The 19,248-nt window shown below is 45.8% G+C and overlaps 1 protein-coding gene across 2 annotated transcripts in view; it reads right to left on the bottom strand.

Annotated features, from left to right (window-relative positions):
* Window positions 1-19,030, bottom strand: part of LOC137531734 (SLAM family member 5-like) — a 135,346-nt gene extending 116,316 nt beyond the window's left edge. For both annotated transcript variants that reach the window (XR_011023725.1, XM_068251696.1), the window contains exon 1: window positions 18,938-19,030. Coding sequence is in view for 1 of the 2 variants with exons in the window: in XM_068251696.1 (XP_068107797.1) it covers window positions 18,938-18,998 (61 nt within the window). In the remaining variant the exon portion in view is untranslated. The remainder of the gene's footprint in view (window positions 1-18,937) is intronic.
* Window positions 19,031-19,248: the final 218 nt, after the last annotated feature.

Genomic DNA, 19,248 nt, shown 5'->3' with positions numbered 1-19,248 from the left:
TTGGCGGCAGATATCCCTGCAAAATGCAATAAGATTGGCGGCAGATTTCCCAACAAAATACAATCAGATTGGTGGTAGATATCTCCACAAAATGCAATTAGATTGGCGGCAGATATCCCCACAAAATGCAATTAGATTGGCGGCAGATATCCCTGCAAAATGCAATTAGATTGGCAGCAGATATCCCTGCAAAATGCAATTAGATTGGCGGCAGATTTCCCAACAAAATACAATCAGATTGGCGGCAGATATCCCCACAAAATGCAATTAGATTGGCAGCAGATATCCCCACAAAATGCAATTAGATTGGCAGCAGATATCCCCACAAAATGCATTTAGATTGGTGGCAGATTTCCCAACAAAATACAATCAGATTGGCGGCAGATATCCCCACGAAATGCAATTAGATTGGCAACAGATATCCCCACAAAATTCAATTAGATTGGCGGCAGATATCCCCACAAAATGCAATTAGATTGGCGGCAGATATCCCCGCAAAATGCAATTAGATTGCCGGCAGATTTCCCAACAAAATGCAATTAGATTGCCGGCAGATATCCCCACAAAATGCAATTAGATTGGCGGCAGATATCCCAACAAAATGCAATTAGATTGGCAATGAATTTGGAGAAGAAAAAAGCACAGTACCTGGCACCAAATGCTGCAGGGCAGACACACCGGACACAGGACCAAGGAGTGTGCTCATCCACCAGTTAGTTGTATTGTAACGATTGTGGAATCGTCTCCATGGTCAGAGAACCAGACGTGCGCTGACACGGCGGATTTCCTCCACAAGCGTATAAATTTGCAGGAACCCAGCAGTAGGTGCAATGCACCTGCAGAGGGAAATTCCTGACGGCAGGTGGAGCTGTGGAGTGAAGAGGAACAACTCCTCTGCTCTACCACACATGCCAGACAGGAATTGTACGAAGGGAAGAACTGTAATTGCAAGAGAAGCGATTGAGAGTGAGCACAGAGACAGATTGTGTGTGTGTGCATAAAACTAGTCGCCAACCCGTGACTGTGCACACACCACAGCAGATACGAAGCAGGAACGCGATCGCGAGAGGTGCGATCGCCAAGCGTGACACAAGGCTACAGCAAGGCGGAACACGAGAGTAGCAAAGGCACAGCAAATCATACAATGAGGAAATATGGAAAATAACAAACGCTAGCTAACCGCGAACACCGCACTCATTCGCAACAGTGCACGCGGTTACGCGCGGTCTCCACGTGATAAGCACAATAGAGACAAGCACGCCTAACTAACCATCGACAGACAAACATGAAACAGAGGACGCGAACGCTTGCTTAACGGTTACCTCACCGAGCCTCCAGCAAGCGTCCCTAGCAGACAAGACAGACACACGAAAACAGGGACAAGCGAGAGATAGGATCCACAGTTCTAGCGAGAAGCGAGTGTGATCCAGGTACAGAGTAGCAGAACAGTAGGATCCACAGCACTAGCGAAAAGTGGCTAGCGCGATCCCAGAAGACAGAACAGAAGGATCCCCAGCGCTAGCAAAAAGTGGCTAGCGCGATCCCAGGAGACAGAACAGAAGGATCCCCAGCGCTAGCGAAAAGTGGCTAGCGCGATCCCAGGAGACAGAACAGAAGGATCCCCAGCGCTAGCGAAAAGTGGCTAGCGCGATCCCAGGAGACAGAACAGAAGGATCCCCAGCGCTAGCGAAAAGTGGCTAGCGCGATCCCAGGAGACAGAACAGAAGGATCCCCAGCACTAGCGAAAAGTGGCTAGTGCGATCCCAGGAGACAGAACAGAAGAGATAGCTAGTAGCAACCACTGCACCAGCTATACTCCAAGAACAGAGATCAGAACCATCTCCTGTCGACCACCGCTGGGACAGGACAACAGCAACAGAACAAACAAACAGATAAACAATCCTCACTGCACTAGGGAAATCTGCCTGGCACAGCTTCCAGGAATTACTCTAAGATAACTTCAACAAGAAGTAGCATGGCTGACACTCTCTAGGAGTGTGTACTACAAACCCTGAAGGAACGACCAGCAAAGGACTGTGGGTAATCCCAACCTTTATACGGCCAGTCATCACAGGAGGCAGGTAGGGGATTTGCATAACGAATGTATGCAAATTCCTCAGCAGCAAGCTGCAGAACTAACAAAATGTCTCTCTTAAAGAGACCTGCAGAATGCAGACGTGAACAGTGATCAAAACGCTGCCTCTCTGCACAGGCAGCTGAGCAGATTCTCACATATATCCAGTAGAATTGAAGACAAGAGAGGGGGCACCGCTTCTTTAAAATTCCTTTATTCCGGTGGGAGAAATAGCAGGTACACAGTAGTGGGGGTGGAAAGAGCCTGACAGCTGTTTCGCTGGTTTAAACCAGCTTCTTCAGAGGCAGAGTGTGCAATTAGATTGGCAGCAGATTTCCCCACAAAGGCAGGTCCCCAGTTGGGGGACCCAGAGCCAAGAAGGAGGGGGGCACAGCGCAGGAAGGGGGGAAATTGTGGACAGAGCAGCGGGATCAGAGCGATAGCGCTGCGTGCCACTGGGCTGGTCTCCGTCTCCTGCACTGACCAATCACGCTCTCACAGGAAGTACTGCGAGAGCGTGATTGGTCAGTGCAGGAGACGGAGACCAGCCCAGCAGCACGCAGCGCTATCGCTCTGATCCCGGTTAGCTGTTCCTCGCTCGCAGCCGCTGGCTGGCTGCAATTTTGGAGGGAGGGGGAGCGCGGAAGGGGGGGCCCCTAGGTGAGCGGGGGGAGGCTTCCCCCCCTCCCCGCTGCTCTGTCCACAATTTCCCCCCTTCCTGCGCTGTGCCCCCTCCCTCTCAGCTCTGGGGCCCCCAGGAGGCGGAGCGGGCGGGACCCACCGATGGGACTATCGGCACTTCGGCGGCTCAGTACCAGCCTGAGTACACCCCCTTGTACACTTGTAGCCGGGTCTTTCTGCTACCTGAAGTTTGGAGCTGAACTGCAACAGGTCACCCGTGGAACATCAATTACATATATAGAAGTGCAATATTATTGAATACATAACTAGATTAAATGGGAATAGTTACTTTTTGCTTAACCCCCTTGCCATTCCAATTCTGAAGGCAAGGGGGCAGCGCAGCACTTTTTTTGTAATTTTTTTTTTAAATCATGTAGCGAGCCCAGGGCTCGCTACATGATAGCCGCTGACAAGCGGCATCCCCCTACCCACTCTGATCGCCTTCGGCGATCAGAGTAAGCAGGAAATCCCGTTCAGAACGGGATTTCCTGCTGGGCTTCCCCGGTCGCCAGGGCGACGGGGCGGGAGGGAATCCCGATCCACCCCTCAGCGCTGCCTGGTACTGATTGGCCAGGCTGCGCAAGGGGTCTGGAGGGGGGGGGGGGCGGCGCGGTGGGTAGCGGTGAATCGGCGGCGATCGGAATATGCACGCAGCTAGCAAAGTGCTAGCTGCGTGCAGTAAAAAAAAAATTTGAAAATCGGCCCAGCGAGGCCGGAGAAATCCTTCTGCGCAGGTTACCTCGAGCTGAGCTCGGGATAACCAGCAAGAAGGTTAAAGTTGACATTTATTTACTTAAAGAGGAACTGTAGTGAAAATAATGTAATTAATACAATTGCTTATGTTTTACAATATTGATTTATAAATTATTTAATTAGTGTTTGCCCATTGTAAAATCTTTCTTCAACTCAATTTACATTCTAGAATTTATCTCAGGTGGCGACATCTTTAATCCTATCAGGTGATTTTGGCGGGATGTTTGTTTATTGAGACCACGGAAGCCAGTAGAAAATATAGCTGGTCACTCAGAATGCTCTGGGAGGAGTATTTGGCATAGCTGCACAGCCTTGGCTAAGCATCACTGGGAGAGCAGGGTTAAATACCAATATACAGCAATACATAGATATAGGAGGTGTTTCTGATGCTTAAATCTGGTAGATTACCTCAAGGCCCCTTTTACACTTGCATTGCAAGTGTGCGTTGCGTTACCCTGTTTTACCACTGGGTAACCCAATAACAGTGCAAGGCAATGAAGCCTAGCACACTTCCTGCACCACATTGCATGGCTGGTGAACCGCCTAGCCGCTGCTAAGTCAACAGCGCATTGCCGGTGGACGCCCATGGCTGCGGAAGTAATGTTAGTCAATGGGCTACTCAAAACTTTCAAAAAGGTTGACAGCAGTGTTGTGGAAGGGAAACATAGAATACGACGGGCATCCCCAGGGATGTACTTCCTGTTCATCAGGACACGGAAGGGCATGCGGTATGCATATGACCCTGTTGGCGCACTCTGCCGCAGGGTCATATGACTGACGTTTTGTGCATTACTGTGCGATGCGATAGGGTGGGGGAGCACACTGTAAACACACTGGCCAGGTGTAAAAACGGCCCTAGAGTGGGTATCCTGAACAATTTACTTGTAATTCTACTACAATACAACATATGTCACTACATTGCCTTTTTAACAAGTAGGTTCCCTCCCCTGCCCTAGCTGGCCAAAATACACATTTTAAAAGTAGCTGGTTATAAAGTATAATAAAGAGCCTTTTGATAAATGTGAACATCTGTTCTAAAAGACTAGCCCTTATCTAGTATAGCAAATATCAGTAGGGAGTGGTGCAGGTGGTAGATAATATAGCAGGTGGTGTAACAAGAGATGTGATAGAGCTTTAACAGCTGTTCATGTTATTCTGTTGCACTATCATAATACACAATGTTTATCTGGCTAGAATTACCGGGTCAGGAAAATATGGCGTGGGGAAAAAATGGCGCACAGTGATAAATCTTTTAAAACGGTATTTATAGTTTTAAGGATATGCAGTAACTTTATTTAAAACGCTATTTATCGTTGGTCTGACCCCCGCCCCTCATGTCCTGCGGTGTCCCCCGGTTCCTGTCTTCTGCCTCCCCCGCCCCCCCCTCGCACGTCCAATTTTGTCTCCCAGTGATTTCATCTCTGCCCCGGCCTGGAGTGTAATGCTACAACAGTCCTACCTAAGCAGATCTTACGAACAGCTGGTGGATGTATCTGCTCGCTGCCGCTGATGACTTTCTGATGCACCAATCACGCTGGGGGCGCTGCTCCAGAACTGCCAATCACCGCTGCTCATGTCTCTGCTCCGTCTGCTAATTGGACCCAATGCTCCCGCCTCCGAGACCATCGCGTCCAAACATCTTGAGAAAGACATCCGTAGATGTCGAAACATGTCGATGACTGATTGAGTGGGGCGCCCCTTTAATCAACTGGAATCTTGCTGTTTGAAATCTACTTACAACTATCTGTGACTTAGTGTGGTGTGCGGAAGAAAACAGTGTACTAAGAAGAACGCAGCCAGCTGGAGCGCAGAAGCACAGGAAGTAGAAGGAGCCGGAGCGCACGGAAGTGACGTCAGACTCCGAATCAGCTGACTCGTGGAGGTCCGTGGCATAGCCGCAAGTGTTGCGGGCGGCATATGCGAACGAGGAGACGCTACGATACTCCGCCAGATCCCTGTGCAGACACCCTCTGGATCCTGTGGAGAGAAACCACTGGGGGACAAGTGAGTAACTGTAGGGTGGATCATACCGCTTTTGAGGCTTATACTGCAGGGAATCCTTTGACCTCAGAGGTTTGTTGTGGCCATTGACTTGCACGGAGGAACTCTATTGCAATACAGTGTGAGATCACCACGGGAGGCACATCAGCTAATAAGTCCCTGTGCACGGGGAGATCTTTTTGAGGACCCTCATAGGAATTGGTTGCATTGTGGTTCTTGTCTTGGAAGTGCAACTACAAATTTATGCATTTTTTCCTCTTTTTAAAGTTTTTTAAGGAGATTTTTTATATTTTTACACGCATATATTTTTTCATCCCCCTAAAAGGGTCACCAGAGGATGTGTAATAGATGTGTATGAATCCAAATGAGTGCATGGTGGAATGTTATATATATGTGTAACACATCTGTTTATTTGCTTGCAGACCTGTGGGAGCATATGTAACAGCGAATATACTGATATATATATATATATCCCCTTTTCTTACTGATAATAAAACAGGAAACTTTTAACCTATATCTTGCGCTCCTTATTTAGTTTTCAGATTGATTTGTTTTGTTTAGTGGGGGAAGGAGGTACCCCCACAATATAAGGCAGCAGCAGGAAATACTCTACATCTCTCTATCCCGCTATTTGGGTATTTTTTCACATATAGCGCCCCTTAATCTGTTTTTTCCATTTTTGACTGTACGCAGAATTACTGTATATCCTTTATACTAGCAGCAACAGAGAAGCAGGCATATGCAGTGAAAACTGCAAAGGAAAGAGGTAGATAAAGATGCAGATAAGGGATTTCTCACTATGTTCAAGACATGCCAAGATAAAGAGGGATAATAAAGGAAGTAGAGGACTGAAGTGGTAGGCCGGGCCGGCGCTACCATTGGGGCAAAGGGGGCGATTTCCCCCTGTGCTGCCAACCCTCCTCTACCTGATTGCCCCCTTCAACTCTACTGTGCTCCTCAGACCCCTGCATGATCAGGATTGCAAATCACCTGGCAGGCAGCTCTGTCTGGGCTTCTCATCTTCAGCCCACAGGCTGCCTCTTCTCTTTGAGCGTCTCATTATGCAATAACATGTGCTGGGTCACTGAGAAGAGGCAGGCAGTGGGATGAATATCAGAGAGCATGAACAAAGCAACGCGCCACAACAGGTGAATTGCAATACTCATCTTGCAGGGTCATGGGGAGCACAGTAAAGATGAGGGCAGGAGATCAGGGAGGGGGGTCCGGAGGCACTCAGGGGATGAATTTGATGCCCGGTTTTAACTTTTGCTGTGATGGGGCCCGGGTTACCTTTGCCCTAGGGCCTAGTCGTAGCTTGAACCAGCACTGGTGGTAGGCTTACATGGTCTGGCATGCTATCGTATGACATGGTATTGTATAGTATGGTATGGTTTAGTATAGTGTAGCATAGTAAGTTGCATGGGGGTGGCTGGTAAAATAGCAGTGGCCAGGCATGCTTGGTGGTAGGGTGAAAGTGTTGCACGTTTTATAGCAAGACGGAGCTTTTGGGTGGCATACTACATAGTTTGGTTGAAAAAGCACACATATCCATAAAGTTCAATAAACATATAAAAGAAATGCACTATAAAAACACCCACAACCTATACTTTTTTAAACTGTGGTTGATCCAGATGAAGGATAACAAAAATCCATATAAAAAGGTGAACAATACCCCAAAAAAGGAAAACAAATTTCCCTGACTCCAAATGGCAATCCAATACAATCGCTGGATCAACATTCTACTTGTAATGCCTGGCAGATCTTCTGCTTTCTTTTCAGCTGCTATACCCCAATCTACCACCACCTTCTTCACCCTAAGTGACGCGTCTCCGCTTGAACAGGAGGTTAAAAGCAACACCTACCTGACTTCGGTTACACCCAGGCCTTTAAGGTGCAAGGTATAGCAGCTAAGGGGAAGAAAGCCAGAGTACCACCAGACAACAAGGATATGTATCTGGGTGATGGAAGAGGCTACACAGGTTGTCACAGAAGTAATGAATAAAGGAGCGACATTGCCCAGAGCAACCGCTGCTCTGGGCTTCCAATACCGCCACAAATAACAAGAAACAATGGCTACTTAGTGCAACGCCGCACCAAGCCTCAGGCTGAGTAACAAGACAAACAACAGACAGACAGATGGAATGCTTTGCCAATCTAGTCGCTGCCCCAGCGACGGCAACATTCACACTAAGATAGATAAGACTAACAGGTAGGAGCGTAACTAATGGCAACTGCTGCTTCAGTTACGTCCTCAGGAACAAGGCAAGTAGGATAACTACCAGTCACCAGCGTGGTGAAGGCAGTCTCCAATTAGCAGGATAGTGGACTTCACTGACCCCCGCGGGTTCAGCAAACATCCAGCAGGCAGGGAAATACAAAGCAAGGCGATACACAATACTTTCACAGCATGGACCCAGCAACAACTCAGGGAGCTGTACTCTATGTCGGGCGGGATCTGAAATGGAAGGTAAACCTTTATGTGGACATCAGCCAATGGATGCAGATATGCAAATTCCCACACAGCTGAATGGTAATCATGCAATCCTGAGCTAGTCTGATTACAAGCTGCTAGCTGACTGTGAATGGAAAGGACTCTTACAACAAATGCATGCAATATTATGCAACAACATGCCTGTAGGAAATGCAGGGCTATCTGGCTGCAGTTCAACTGCAGCAAGCAATAGGTGGAATCATGACAGCATCCTGAGCTGCTCTGAACTGCCGAGTGATTGCAAACGACAATGAGACTTATTGCGAATGCAATCCAAACTGAGCAACTGAATGCAAGCAGATAAGTCAGAACTGCTCGGTTGCAGTTCCACTTTTCCGCACTCTGCAGTTCCACTGCAACCGACAGAACATGCTCCAGGAGAGATCCGAAAAGTGGGGAGCGACGAAGACTGGGGGGGGGGGGTGCGGCGAAAAATGGGCGTGGTCATGACATTGTATGGGCAGAGCTAACGTAATGATGTAACAGCGAGGCATAAGAAAGCAGTGTTTACGCCATGATGTGGACAAACGAGACTTTGCATCATGGGTGTGCAGAAACTGTGTGACGCTAATAGTATACCGTAACCACAAAGCAGCAAACATAGCCATCTATGACCATTAAATAATAAATGCAGTAACAGTTACCCCGGACACCAGAAAATAAACGCAATGGGCAACATGTCAGCACAAAATAAACGCAATGCGGGCAACATGTCAGTACAAAATAAACGCAATGCGGGCAACATGTCAGTACAAAATAAACACAATGCGAGCAAACATTTCACCAGAAAATTAATGCAATGCGGGCAAACATTTCACCAGAAAATAAACGCAATGCGGGCAAACATTTCACCAGAAAATAAACGCAATGCGGGCAAACATTTCACCAGAAAATTAACGCAATGCAGGCAAACATTTCACCAGAAAAGAAACGCAATGCGGGCAAACATTTCACCAGAAAAGAAACGCAATGCGGGCAAACATTTCACCTGGAAAAGAAACGCAATGCGGGCAAACATTTCAACAGAAAAGAAACACAATGCGGGCAAACATTTCACCTGGAAAAGAAAGGCAATGCAGGCAAGCATTTCACCTGAAAAAGAAACGTAATGCGGGCAAACATTTCACCAGAAAAGAAACGCAATGCGGGCAAACATTTCACCTGGAAAAAAAACGCAATGCGGGAAAACATTTCACCAGAAAAGAAACGCAATGCGGGCAAACATTTCACCAGAAAAGAAACGCAATGCGGGCAAACATTTCACCAGAAAAGAAACGCAATGCGGGCAAACATTTCACCTGGAAAAAAAAACGCAATGCGGGCAAACATTTCACCAGAAAAGAAACGCAATGCAGGCAAACATTTCACCAGAAAATAAACGCAATGCGGGCAAACATTTCACCACAAAATTAACGCAATGCGGGCAAACATTTCACCAGAAAAGAAACGCAATGCGGGCAAACATTTCACCAGAAAAGAAACGCAATGCGGGCAAACATTTCACCTGGAAAAGAAACGCAATGCGGGCAAACATTTCAACAGAAAAGAAACACAATGCGGGCAAACATTTCACCTGGAAAAGAAAGGCAATGCAGGCAAGCATTTCACCTGAAAAAGAAACGTAATGCGGGCAAACATTTCACCAGAAAAGAAACGCAATGCGGGCAAACATTTCACCTGGAAAAAAAACGCAATGCGGGAAAACATTTCACCAGAAAAGAAACGCAATGCGGGCAAACATTTCACCAGAAAAGAAACGCAATGCGGGCAAACAATTCACCAGAAAAGAAACGCAATGCGGGCAAACATTTCACCTGGAAAAAAAACGCAATGCGGGCAAACATTTCACCAGAAAAGAAACGCAATGCAGGCAAACATTTCACCAGAAAATAAACGCAATGCAGGCAAACATTTCACCAGAAAAAAACGCAATGCGGGCAAACATTTCACCTGGAAAGGAAAGCATTTACTCACCTGGCAGAAGTCTCCGGCCTCTGGCGCGCTGCTCCCAGGACCATCTTGCTGCTGATCTTCTCTCCCGCGCTGACAGGGCTACGGCAAGATGGCGCCCGAAGCCCTGTACTGGAAACACAAATAGTCTCCAGTACAGGGCTCCGGCAGCCATCTTGCCGTAGCCCTGCTCGCCTGCCGGTGTCGGAACACCGGAAGACAGTTAGGCTGGAGCGGGGCTGCGGGCAATGAACTGGCACGGCGTCTAAAGACGCCGCTGCCAGTTCATGAGTATAGAGTGGCCAGAGTCCCTAGGCCAGGACGTCCCGCTGCCGAAAGCGGGACGTTTCCCGGGACCTCATGCAGCCTGGGACAGCGGACCCCGAATCCGGGACGCGTCCCGGGCTATCCGGGACGTCTGGTCACTCTACTTAAAAGGCATTTTATTGACAAGGTGTAAAAATATCAACCTGGAGAAAACTAAGGAGAAAAAGTGAATTGCATATGGCCCTATGTGCGGTACTCAGAATATGAGCTTCTCAGACATTAGTCTGGCTAATAAGAGCTGTAGATTGTGTCTATTTAGCAATTAACCTTAATGCTACTGGGCATCATTTGATTTTACACCAGATGTCTGACCAATGCTTCTACCAGTTTTTTGCTCCTCCTACAAAGCCATGGGAAATGTCAGTTATACACTGCTTCGGCTTCGATCGATGGGTCAAATCGATAATTTACAGCATGTGTGATCTGCTTCCAATTGAGAAAAGGATTGATTTTGCTCAGTAGTGATCTTAAAATCGCTCAAACTGGAGAAAATTGGACATGCTGGAAATGATCTATTTAGCATTGTGTGTACCCGCCATAAAGAATAGCCTTTCCTGATCAATGTTTTTCTTTAGATTTTTTTTTGTTATTCAATCTAATGTATAATCTATTACAATGTCTTAGGTCAGGGTTAATGTAGGGCTATTGGTTATGGGTTAGATGGAAGAATCAGGGTTAGTATAAGTGACCACTAAAGTGATACATTAGTATTGGTACTGTTTCAAGGTTTGAGGTTATGGATAGGATTACGGTGCCCATACCCTTATAGATGGCCACCAGATTTGACTAACAGATAGATCCCTTTCTAGTCAATTCAGAGAGGGATCTATTACTGCCACACACTTTACACAGATTTTTCAATAGATTTTAGCATGTAATCTGTTGTAAATTCGTGGAACAGCCACTGCCTGCTGGGCCCAGGTCTCCCACATCTAAAATGTGCCCCACCTCAGTATGTGCAGAGTGTGCTCTGGTCCGTAGTGCTCTGTGGGCTCACGTGTGCTCTGGTATGTAGTCAGTGGGATAGCAGAGATCAGCCAGAGACGGCATAATGCTGCTGCACACACTCCACTCATCATCATCATCACCAACCTGGTAGTATGGCATGGAAGAGCTCCTGTAAACTTTCCAGCTTGCTGGCAATGCTGTTGTGGAGTTGACTGGTGGTGCAGGCACAGTACAACAGAGAGAAGGGCATCTCCATCTTGGACCTTGGCTACTGCCAGCCCATCCCCATCCACCTGTTCATGGGCATTACCTACAACCAGACCATTATGCCCAACCTACTGGGTCACCTCATACAGGAGGATGCCAGGCTGTAGGATCACCATTTGTATCTGTTGGTAAGATGCAAGCTCTTCTTGTATTAATTATATGCCCCGTTGTGCATGAAGCTGGAGTCCTCTCTTATGTGACCACATACATGCTATTGGGTCGTGCTACGCAGCGTTGGAGAGAAGACACAGGACAAAGTAGTAGGGGGCTAGTGGACAGGTAAGCCTATGATCCACTGCCAACACTTTGCACAACTAGGGTGGGGCACATTTTAGACAGGGTAAACTGGCTGGGGGTTCATTAGGTCCATCAGTCATCCCCAAATCAAATGCTGCTAACACCGTGCATCAGATCGCCCCCTTGTGAGCAAGATGTTTATATTTTTTTTAACATTTTTCGGTTGGAAATTTATAAAAAAAAATGATTGGGTGGCCAGGTTCTCATCAATCTCTGGCAGATTCGGTCATAATGATCTGCCTGATAAATTGAGGATGTGTATGGGCACCTTTAGAGAGTTCATGTTTCATGAAGGAGAGTGTCAAGCACAGATGCAGATTTGCGCTCTGGTTATTATCAGGCAAGATAATCTTAGTAAGTACACTTAAAGGGACACTACAGTGAGAGAGATGTGAAGGCTTCCTTTGTTACCCATTTTGAACTAAGCCAGTTGCCTGGCTGTCTTGACTCTTGCTGATTCTATGTCGAACACTTATAAACATAAGGTGCACTGAATAATACGGCCATATTAGCTGCATATAAAGCATAAAATACACAGTAAGTTCCTTCCCCCCAAAATTGTAAATCGCAGATTTAATCAAATATGCAAGAATGTTGGATTGAAATGGAGCAAGCAGAAGTCACTTAATATTGAAAATAGCATCACATTTATTGCATTATAATTGAGTCCATATAATTTCGCAAATTTCTTCTGGTTTCACACATCATGAAGAATAACATATAGCTTCATAAGCAGAATTCAAAAACTGCCTGATACCTGATTTATGGCTAGAGGCCAATTCTTCAGAGGCATACACATAGATGTATACAATCAAATCCAGGTGCAAAAATGTCCCATGCAAAAATGCAATGCTATAATGGAAGCACCGCATGCAAAGTGCGTCCCGCAGAATACATGCAGCAATACACTAGTGGATTGGCCGCACTAGAGAGAGGGCTTGTAGGGCAGTTCAGCCTCCCTGCTGCCTTCCACAAGCACTTTTTGGCTGAAATGTTATGCAGTCGAATGGCAGCATTAGGTAACACCACATGTGTCATCATTTGATGCACGGTGATGTCACCTGGAGGCAAAAAGGGACTTGTTGCACTTGAGCGTGGCTGGGGCGGCACACTTTTTGAGATAAGAAGGAGGGACACTTAAGTAGAGTGACCAGACGTCCCGGATTGCCCGCGACGCGTCCCGGATTCGGGGCCTGCTGTCCCAGGCTGCATGAGGTCCCGGGAAACATCCCGCTTTCAGCAGCTGGACGTCCCGGCCTCGGGAGTCTGGCCACTCTATCCTCATGAACTGGCAGCGGCGTCTATAGCCGCCGTGCCAGTTCATTGCCTGCAGCCCCGCTCCACCCTCCTTACTGTCTTCCGGTGTTTTGACACCGGCAGGCGAGCAGGGCTACGGCAAGATGGCTACCGGAGCCCTGTACTGGAGACTATTTGTGTCTCCAGTACAGGGCTTCGGGCGCCATCTTGCCGTAGCCCTGTCAGCGCGGGAGATGAGCAGGAGGAAGGTGGTCCCGGGAGCAGCGCGCCAGAGGCCGGAGACTTCTGCCAGGTGAGTAAATGCTTTTTCCAGGTGAAATGTGCTCCCATTATGTTTTTTTTCTGGTGAAATGTTTGCCCGCATTGTGTTAATTTCTGGTGAAATGTTTGCCCGCATTGTGTTAATTTTCTAGTGAAATGTTTGCCTGCATTGTGTTAATTTTCTGGTGAAATGTTTGCCCGCATTGCGTTTTTTTTCTGGTGAAATGTTTGCCCGCATTGTGTTAATTTTCTGGTGAAATGTTTGCCCGCATTGCTTTTATTTTCTGGTGAAATGTTTGCCCGCATTGCATTTATTTTCTGGTGAAATGTTTGCCCGCATTGCGTTTTTTTTTCTGGTGAAATGTTTTCCCGCATTGCGTTTTTTTTCTGGTGAAATGTTTGCCTGCATTGCGTTTTTTTTTCTGGTGAAATGTTTGCCCGCATTGCGTTTATTTTCTGGTGAAATGTTTGCCCGCATTGCATTTATTTTATACTGACATGTTTGCCCGCATTGCGTTTATTTTGTACTGACATGTTGCCCACATTGCTTTTATTTTGTACTGACATGTTGCCCGCATTGCATTTATTTTATACTGACATGTTTCCCGCATTGCGTTTATTTTGCACTGACATGTCTGCCCGCATTGCGTTTATTTTGTACTGACATGTTTGCCCGCATTGCGTTTATTTTGTACTGACATGTTGCCCGCATTGCATTTATTTTATACTGACATGTTTCCCGCATTGCGTTTATTTTGTGCTGACATATTGCCCATTGCGTTTATTTTCTGGTGTCCGGGGTAACTGTTACTGCATTTATTATTTAATGGTCATAGATGGCTATGTTTGCTGCTTTGTGGTTACGGTATACTGTTAGCATCAAACAGTCTCTGCACACCCATGATGCAAAGTCTCGTTTGACCACATCATGGCGTAAACACTGCTTTCTTATGCCACGCTGTTACATCATTACGTTAGCTCCGCCCATACAATGTCATGGCCACGCCAATTTTTGCCTCCCCCCCCCCCCCCCCGAGTCTTCGTCACTGCGCGCTCCTCAGTCCCCCCCACTTTTCTCCCACCCCCCACCCCGTCCCAGGTTGGACCCACAAAAATCTGGTCACTCTAACTTAAGCCATGCCCCTGCCACAGCTCTAAACATGTTCCTGCCACACCTCTAGCCATGCATACCATCAAAAATTCATAAGAAAAAGATGTATTATAGTTCAAACCACACTGGTCATTTCTATCCTGGTTCATTTTCCTTCATATTAACATTTGGAAATAGGAAATACATCAATTCAAAGGATGGGAATAAAGATAAAATCAACACTTTTTTAGTTTATAGTCAGTTAAACACATTTTTTTCAGTAGATAAAGTACATATATGTACATAGATCTGTACATGAGTCCTGAAAGAGGGACAACATGTGTACATATATTTCTGAAAGAGGGACAGTTGGGAGCTATGGGGCTGCCTTTCCAATGCACGTCCCAAGTAGTGGGTGCCCAGCAAGTGCAGAAAGGGGACTTACGGGGATGCTTAATAGGGTGTGCTGGCCTCTAAAGTATATGGGAAATGGTATTAAAGGGGAACACAGACCAGTAAAGAAGATTAGGTTGTCATTACGGAGATGAAATGACCACTGTAAAGAGGACACATGTGGACTTTGTTTAGAGTGCATGCTAACCAGCACATGGGTGCTTTTATTAGGGTGGCACAGATTACTAAATGTGTTATTATTGATGGGTATGAGTAACAATTGTGAGCAGTAAAAATAGCAGCATTTAATGGGGAAGTAGTATATATGCTGTATAGAAAATCCCAATATATGCTGTAGATCAGTTCATGTCTATGGACCTGAGCACACTAACACGCTTCTGTCCACTTTTCAGCAACACATCGATGTTGCTAGACATAGCGTGTTAGTGGCCTCTGGCCCTCATATGGACTTATTTGGAAGACCAGGGGCGTAGCAATAGGGGGTGCAGAGGTTGCGACCGCATCGGGGCCCTTGGGCAAAAGGGGACCTCTCTCAAGTGCACTATTAGCTCTTTATTGGTCCTGTGCTCATAATAGTCACTTCTATAGATACAACAAGCTGTTCCCTGCCCCCTTCTTGCACCTCTGACACTGTGGTTGTCCTTGGCAGGTTTTGGTGCTCCGTATCAATTGCTATGTATAGAGTGCTTTGGGGGCCCCGATGTAAAACTTGCATCGGGGCCCACAGCTCCTTACCTACGCCACTGTGGAAGACCCCATTAAAATGTTATTGTATGCTGTAGTTCTTCCTTTGTGCTCTTAAGGTGGCCATACACTGGTCGATTTGCGATCAGATCGACCAACAGATAGATCCCTCTCTGATCGAATCTGATCAGAGAGGGATTGTATGGCTGCCTTTACTGCAAACAGATTGTGAATCGATTTCAGCATGACATCGATTCACCATCTGTGAAGCTGCCGCTGCCGCCACCCCGCCTGCATACATTACCTGATCTGGCCGGCGCGAGTCCCCCGGTCTCCGCTGTCTTCTTCTCCGCGCTCAGTTCCAGGGCTCCAGCTTCACTTCACTTCCTGTCCGGGGAAGTTTAAACAGTAGAGGGTGTTCTACTGTTTAAACTTCCTGTCGAGACAGGAAGAAGTGAAGCCTGCCGGAACCCAGCGGAGAAGGAGCAGCGTCAGACATTCGCACGCCGCTATCAACGCACTCCCGCCAGCGATCGAGTGAAATCTTCCGCGCAGACAAATCGACGGGAACAATCTATTTCGTGTGGAAATCGATCGTTCGGTCAGCGTTTGCGCAACGATTTCACAGCAGATTCGATCACAGTGATCGAATCTGCTGTATGTCAGCGGGAAATAGTATAAAGGTGGCCATACACTGGTCGATTTGCCATCAGATTCGACCAACAGATAGATCCCTCTCTGATCGAATCTGATCAGAGAGGGATCGTATGGGTACCTTTCCAGCAAACAGATTGTGAACCGATTTCAGCCTGAAACCGTTCACAATCTGTTGTGGTGGTGCTGCTGCTGCTGCCCCGCCCGCCCGCATACATTACCTGCTCCGCCGGCGCGACTCCAGTCCCCCGGTCACCGCTGCTCTGTCTGCGCTCTGGTCTCCAGGTCCGGCATGCCTCACTTCTTCTAGCCCGGCAGGAAGTTTAAACAGTAGAGGGCGCTCGGTCGTCGGGCACTCGAACGCCGCTAGCGATGTGCTCTTTACCCGCGGGCGTTCGACGGTTATTTTCCGCACGGCGCGATCGACGGGATCGGACGAAATGGATCGAAATTCGGCGTGTAGCGTGAACGATTGGCAGCAGATTCGATCCCAGTGATCGAATCTGCTGTCGAAACGGGCGCAAATCGGGCCAGTGTATGGCCAGCTTAAGTGTATGGGCCCCTTTAACTGAGTTTATGTAAGCACCCAGAGCTTTCTGTGTAACCTGAGATGTTGTAAACAATGGTTAATCTCCTGTGTTGTAACCCTTTCCAGAACAGGATGTTTAGTTCTTAGCTACGTGGCTGCAAGTTGCAGCAAGCTAAGGATTGTAAAAAGAAGATTTAGCACAGTGATTTGGAAAAAAAAATGCTCCCAATCTTGCATCATAAGAATGAGACAACTGTATGTAATATTCTTTATTATTTTTTCCATTTTGTAATTCCAGTTTTTAAATAAATTTGTCTAAGAAGCATTGCCTTTTTAAGAGGGTGTAAAATCTAGACTAAAATAAACTGGAGTGTGTATCAAGGGGTAAGGGGTTATATTCAAAAGTATTTCACCAATTCAATGCATGATAAAAGCTTACAATGTGCTAAGTGAGTTATGTGTTAAAAAACATTTTAATCAACTATTACATTTCAACAAAAAAATGGATTATCGTTTGAATAATAATTTAAATGTATACCATGCACTGGAAGCGATATCTGGTAGATTTTTAGTGGAACATCTAACATCAATCTGCCATGCATTTCAGTCTCCCCAAACTCTCATTTCATCAATTCCAAAGTGCATATTCTGAAACAAGGCATCAATCTAACTTCGATTAAAACTTAACAGAACAGTGGCCGATTCTTGAGCAATCTACCGAATTCTTTTTACATCAACGTTAAAGGATTTTTTGATTATCTGGCCGATATCAATCATTTTTCATCAACCACTCAGTCAAAATGTGTATCCATTATGATAGATCTCCAATTACATTAACAGCATCTGTTCCTGGTTGCTGATTTAATAGGACCTCTAAATCATCTTATACAAGCTCAGTTCTGATATAAAGATTTATTTTAAAACCTTTCTCCTTTGCAGCACCATCCTGTGTTCTGGAAGACTCTCCAACTGTGCAGTATGCTTTATGTACAGCTGTTAGCAATCCCAATGGCAATAACAATAGCGTTATTTAATTACAGGAGAGCTGGGGACCTTAGGATTAAAGAGAAACCGTGACTAAGAATTAGCTAGAGATGTTTGTGGGGGAAAAAGTCAGGAAAAGTGTCCCAACAGCTCCCAAATGAGTGGGTGACTAGTGTATAAGCACCCATTCAGCATCTACACACCCTTTCCCAAAAAAACTCCAGTTGATAAACAGGAAAACCCCTGAAAAGCGTTACTCAGTTTGCTTTAATAGGAAAATAAATATCCTCTCTTGATTCCTTATGGCAATTAAGTACATGATTGTTCTATTTATTTTTTGGGGAAATTAAATAGTCCCTTAGAAACCACTCATTGGAAGCAGGTTCTCAACCGTTCCTAGACAACGGCAAGCAGGGACCCTTGAGAGCCAGAACAAAGGAACACCAGCAATACGGATCCAAAGGAAGACAAGCAAGCATCAGATTACTTAGTTACCATTCAGGATCAATACAAAATCCCCTGCCATTGCTTACATCTGAGTTCCATACCATATTTTGGTCTTATTATTAGTTCATAATTAAGTTATGAGTTTCTTTAAATGAAATACGTGAACGGGAAATTGTACACCATGAGAATTGCAGATGTTCAAATACAGACAGTGTGTGTATATATATATATTCCCTAATACGGACCACACACAACTGACAGCTATTCACTTTTTCGTTCACCTTATCAAAGTGATCAAACTGTCATCAATTGAAACTATACACAGGTTAAAACAGTCTAATCAGTTATAATCAAATGTACTGTACATCACTTTGAAAATTTCTGTATTTTGCAATTTTATTCAATTACCAGCTGATTCACTGAAATGACCAAACTGACTAGAAATTAGCTGTTTTCATCGCCATGCTTGTAAGACCCATAATACAGATGTTCAAGACAAGCTTTGGCCCACTGAAGAATATAGGTAATCCTGCAGACCCTGCCTAGATTGTATAGTCCCACAGTGTAGGATGCTGAAAGATTGATAAATGGCAGATATGTCACTGCAGTTGTTAGCACCCATTTCCAAAACTCCTCTTACTAAAATACACTACAAACATTCTCACTCCTTGTATAAGCACACAACTGCAGCCCCAGTCATATTCTTTAAGCAGACAAAAGCAAACATTTCTTACATGTTAGCAGACCCTGTGGTAAATAAACTCAGACAAACTTTGTACTTGAACTTAACTTCTTCAATAATCACCAGGCACTTTTGTTAGCACTCACCTTTGGACAAGATGCATTTTCCTGCTATGAGAATGTAGAGAATTTCTATTTGTCTGAACATTTCTCATGCCCTCTGTTAATTTCCAGCATTCAGCATTCTCACAGAAAAGAAACTCACTTGGATGGGCGGATCCTTATGTGAAGACAGGAAGCACAGAAAGCAAAATAGCAATCCTAGCAATTAAGAAAAAATCAGACACTCTTAGTAGATTTAAAAATAACATCAATGGCATTTCTTCTATGTTGTTATGTTACATATGTTTTACTTGGATATTCTTGTTAACATAAGTCCTATGTTAGTTTGTGACTGC

Source organism: Hyperolius riggenbachi, chromosome 9 (assembly GCF_040937935.1).
Source record: "Hyperolius riggenbachi isolate aHypRig1 chromosome 9, aHypRig1.pri, whole genome shotgun sequence".
Lineage (NCBI taxonomy): Eukaryota > Metazoa > Chordata > Amphibia > Anura > Hyperoliidae > Hyperolius > Hyperolius riggenbachi.
This window is presented reverse-complemented; position numbering and strand designations above follow the sequence as displayed.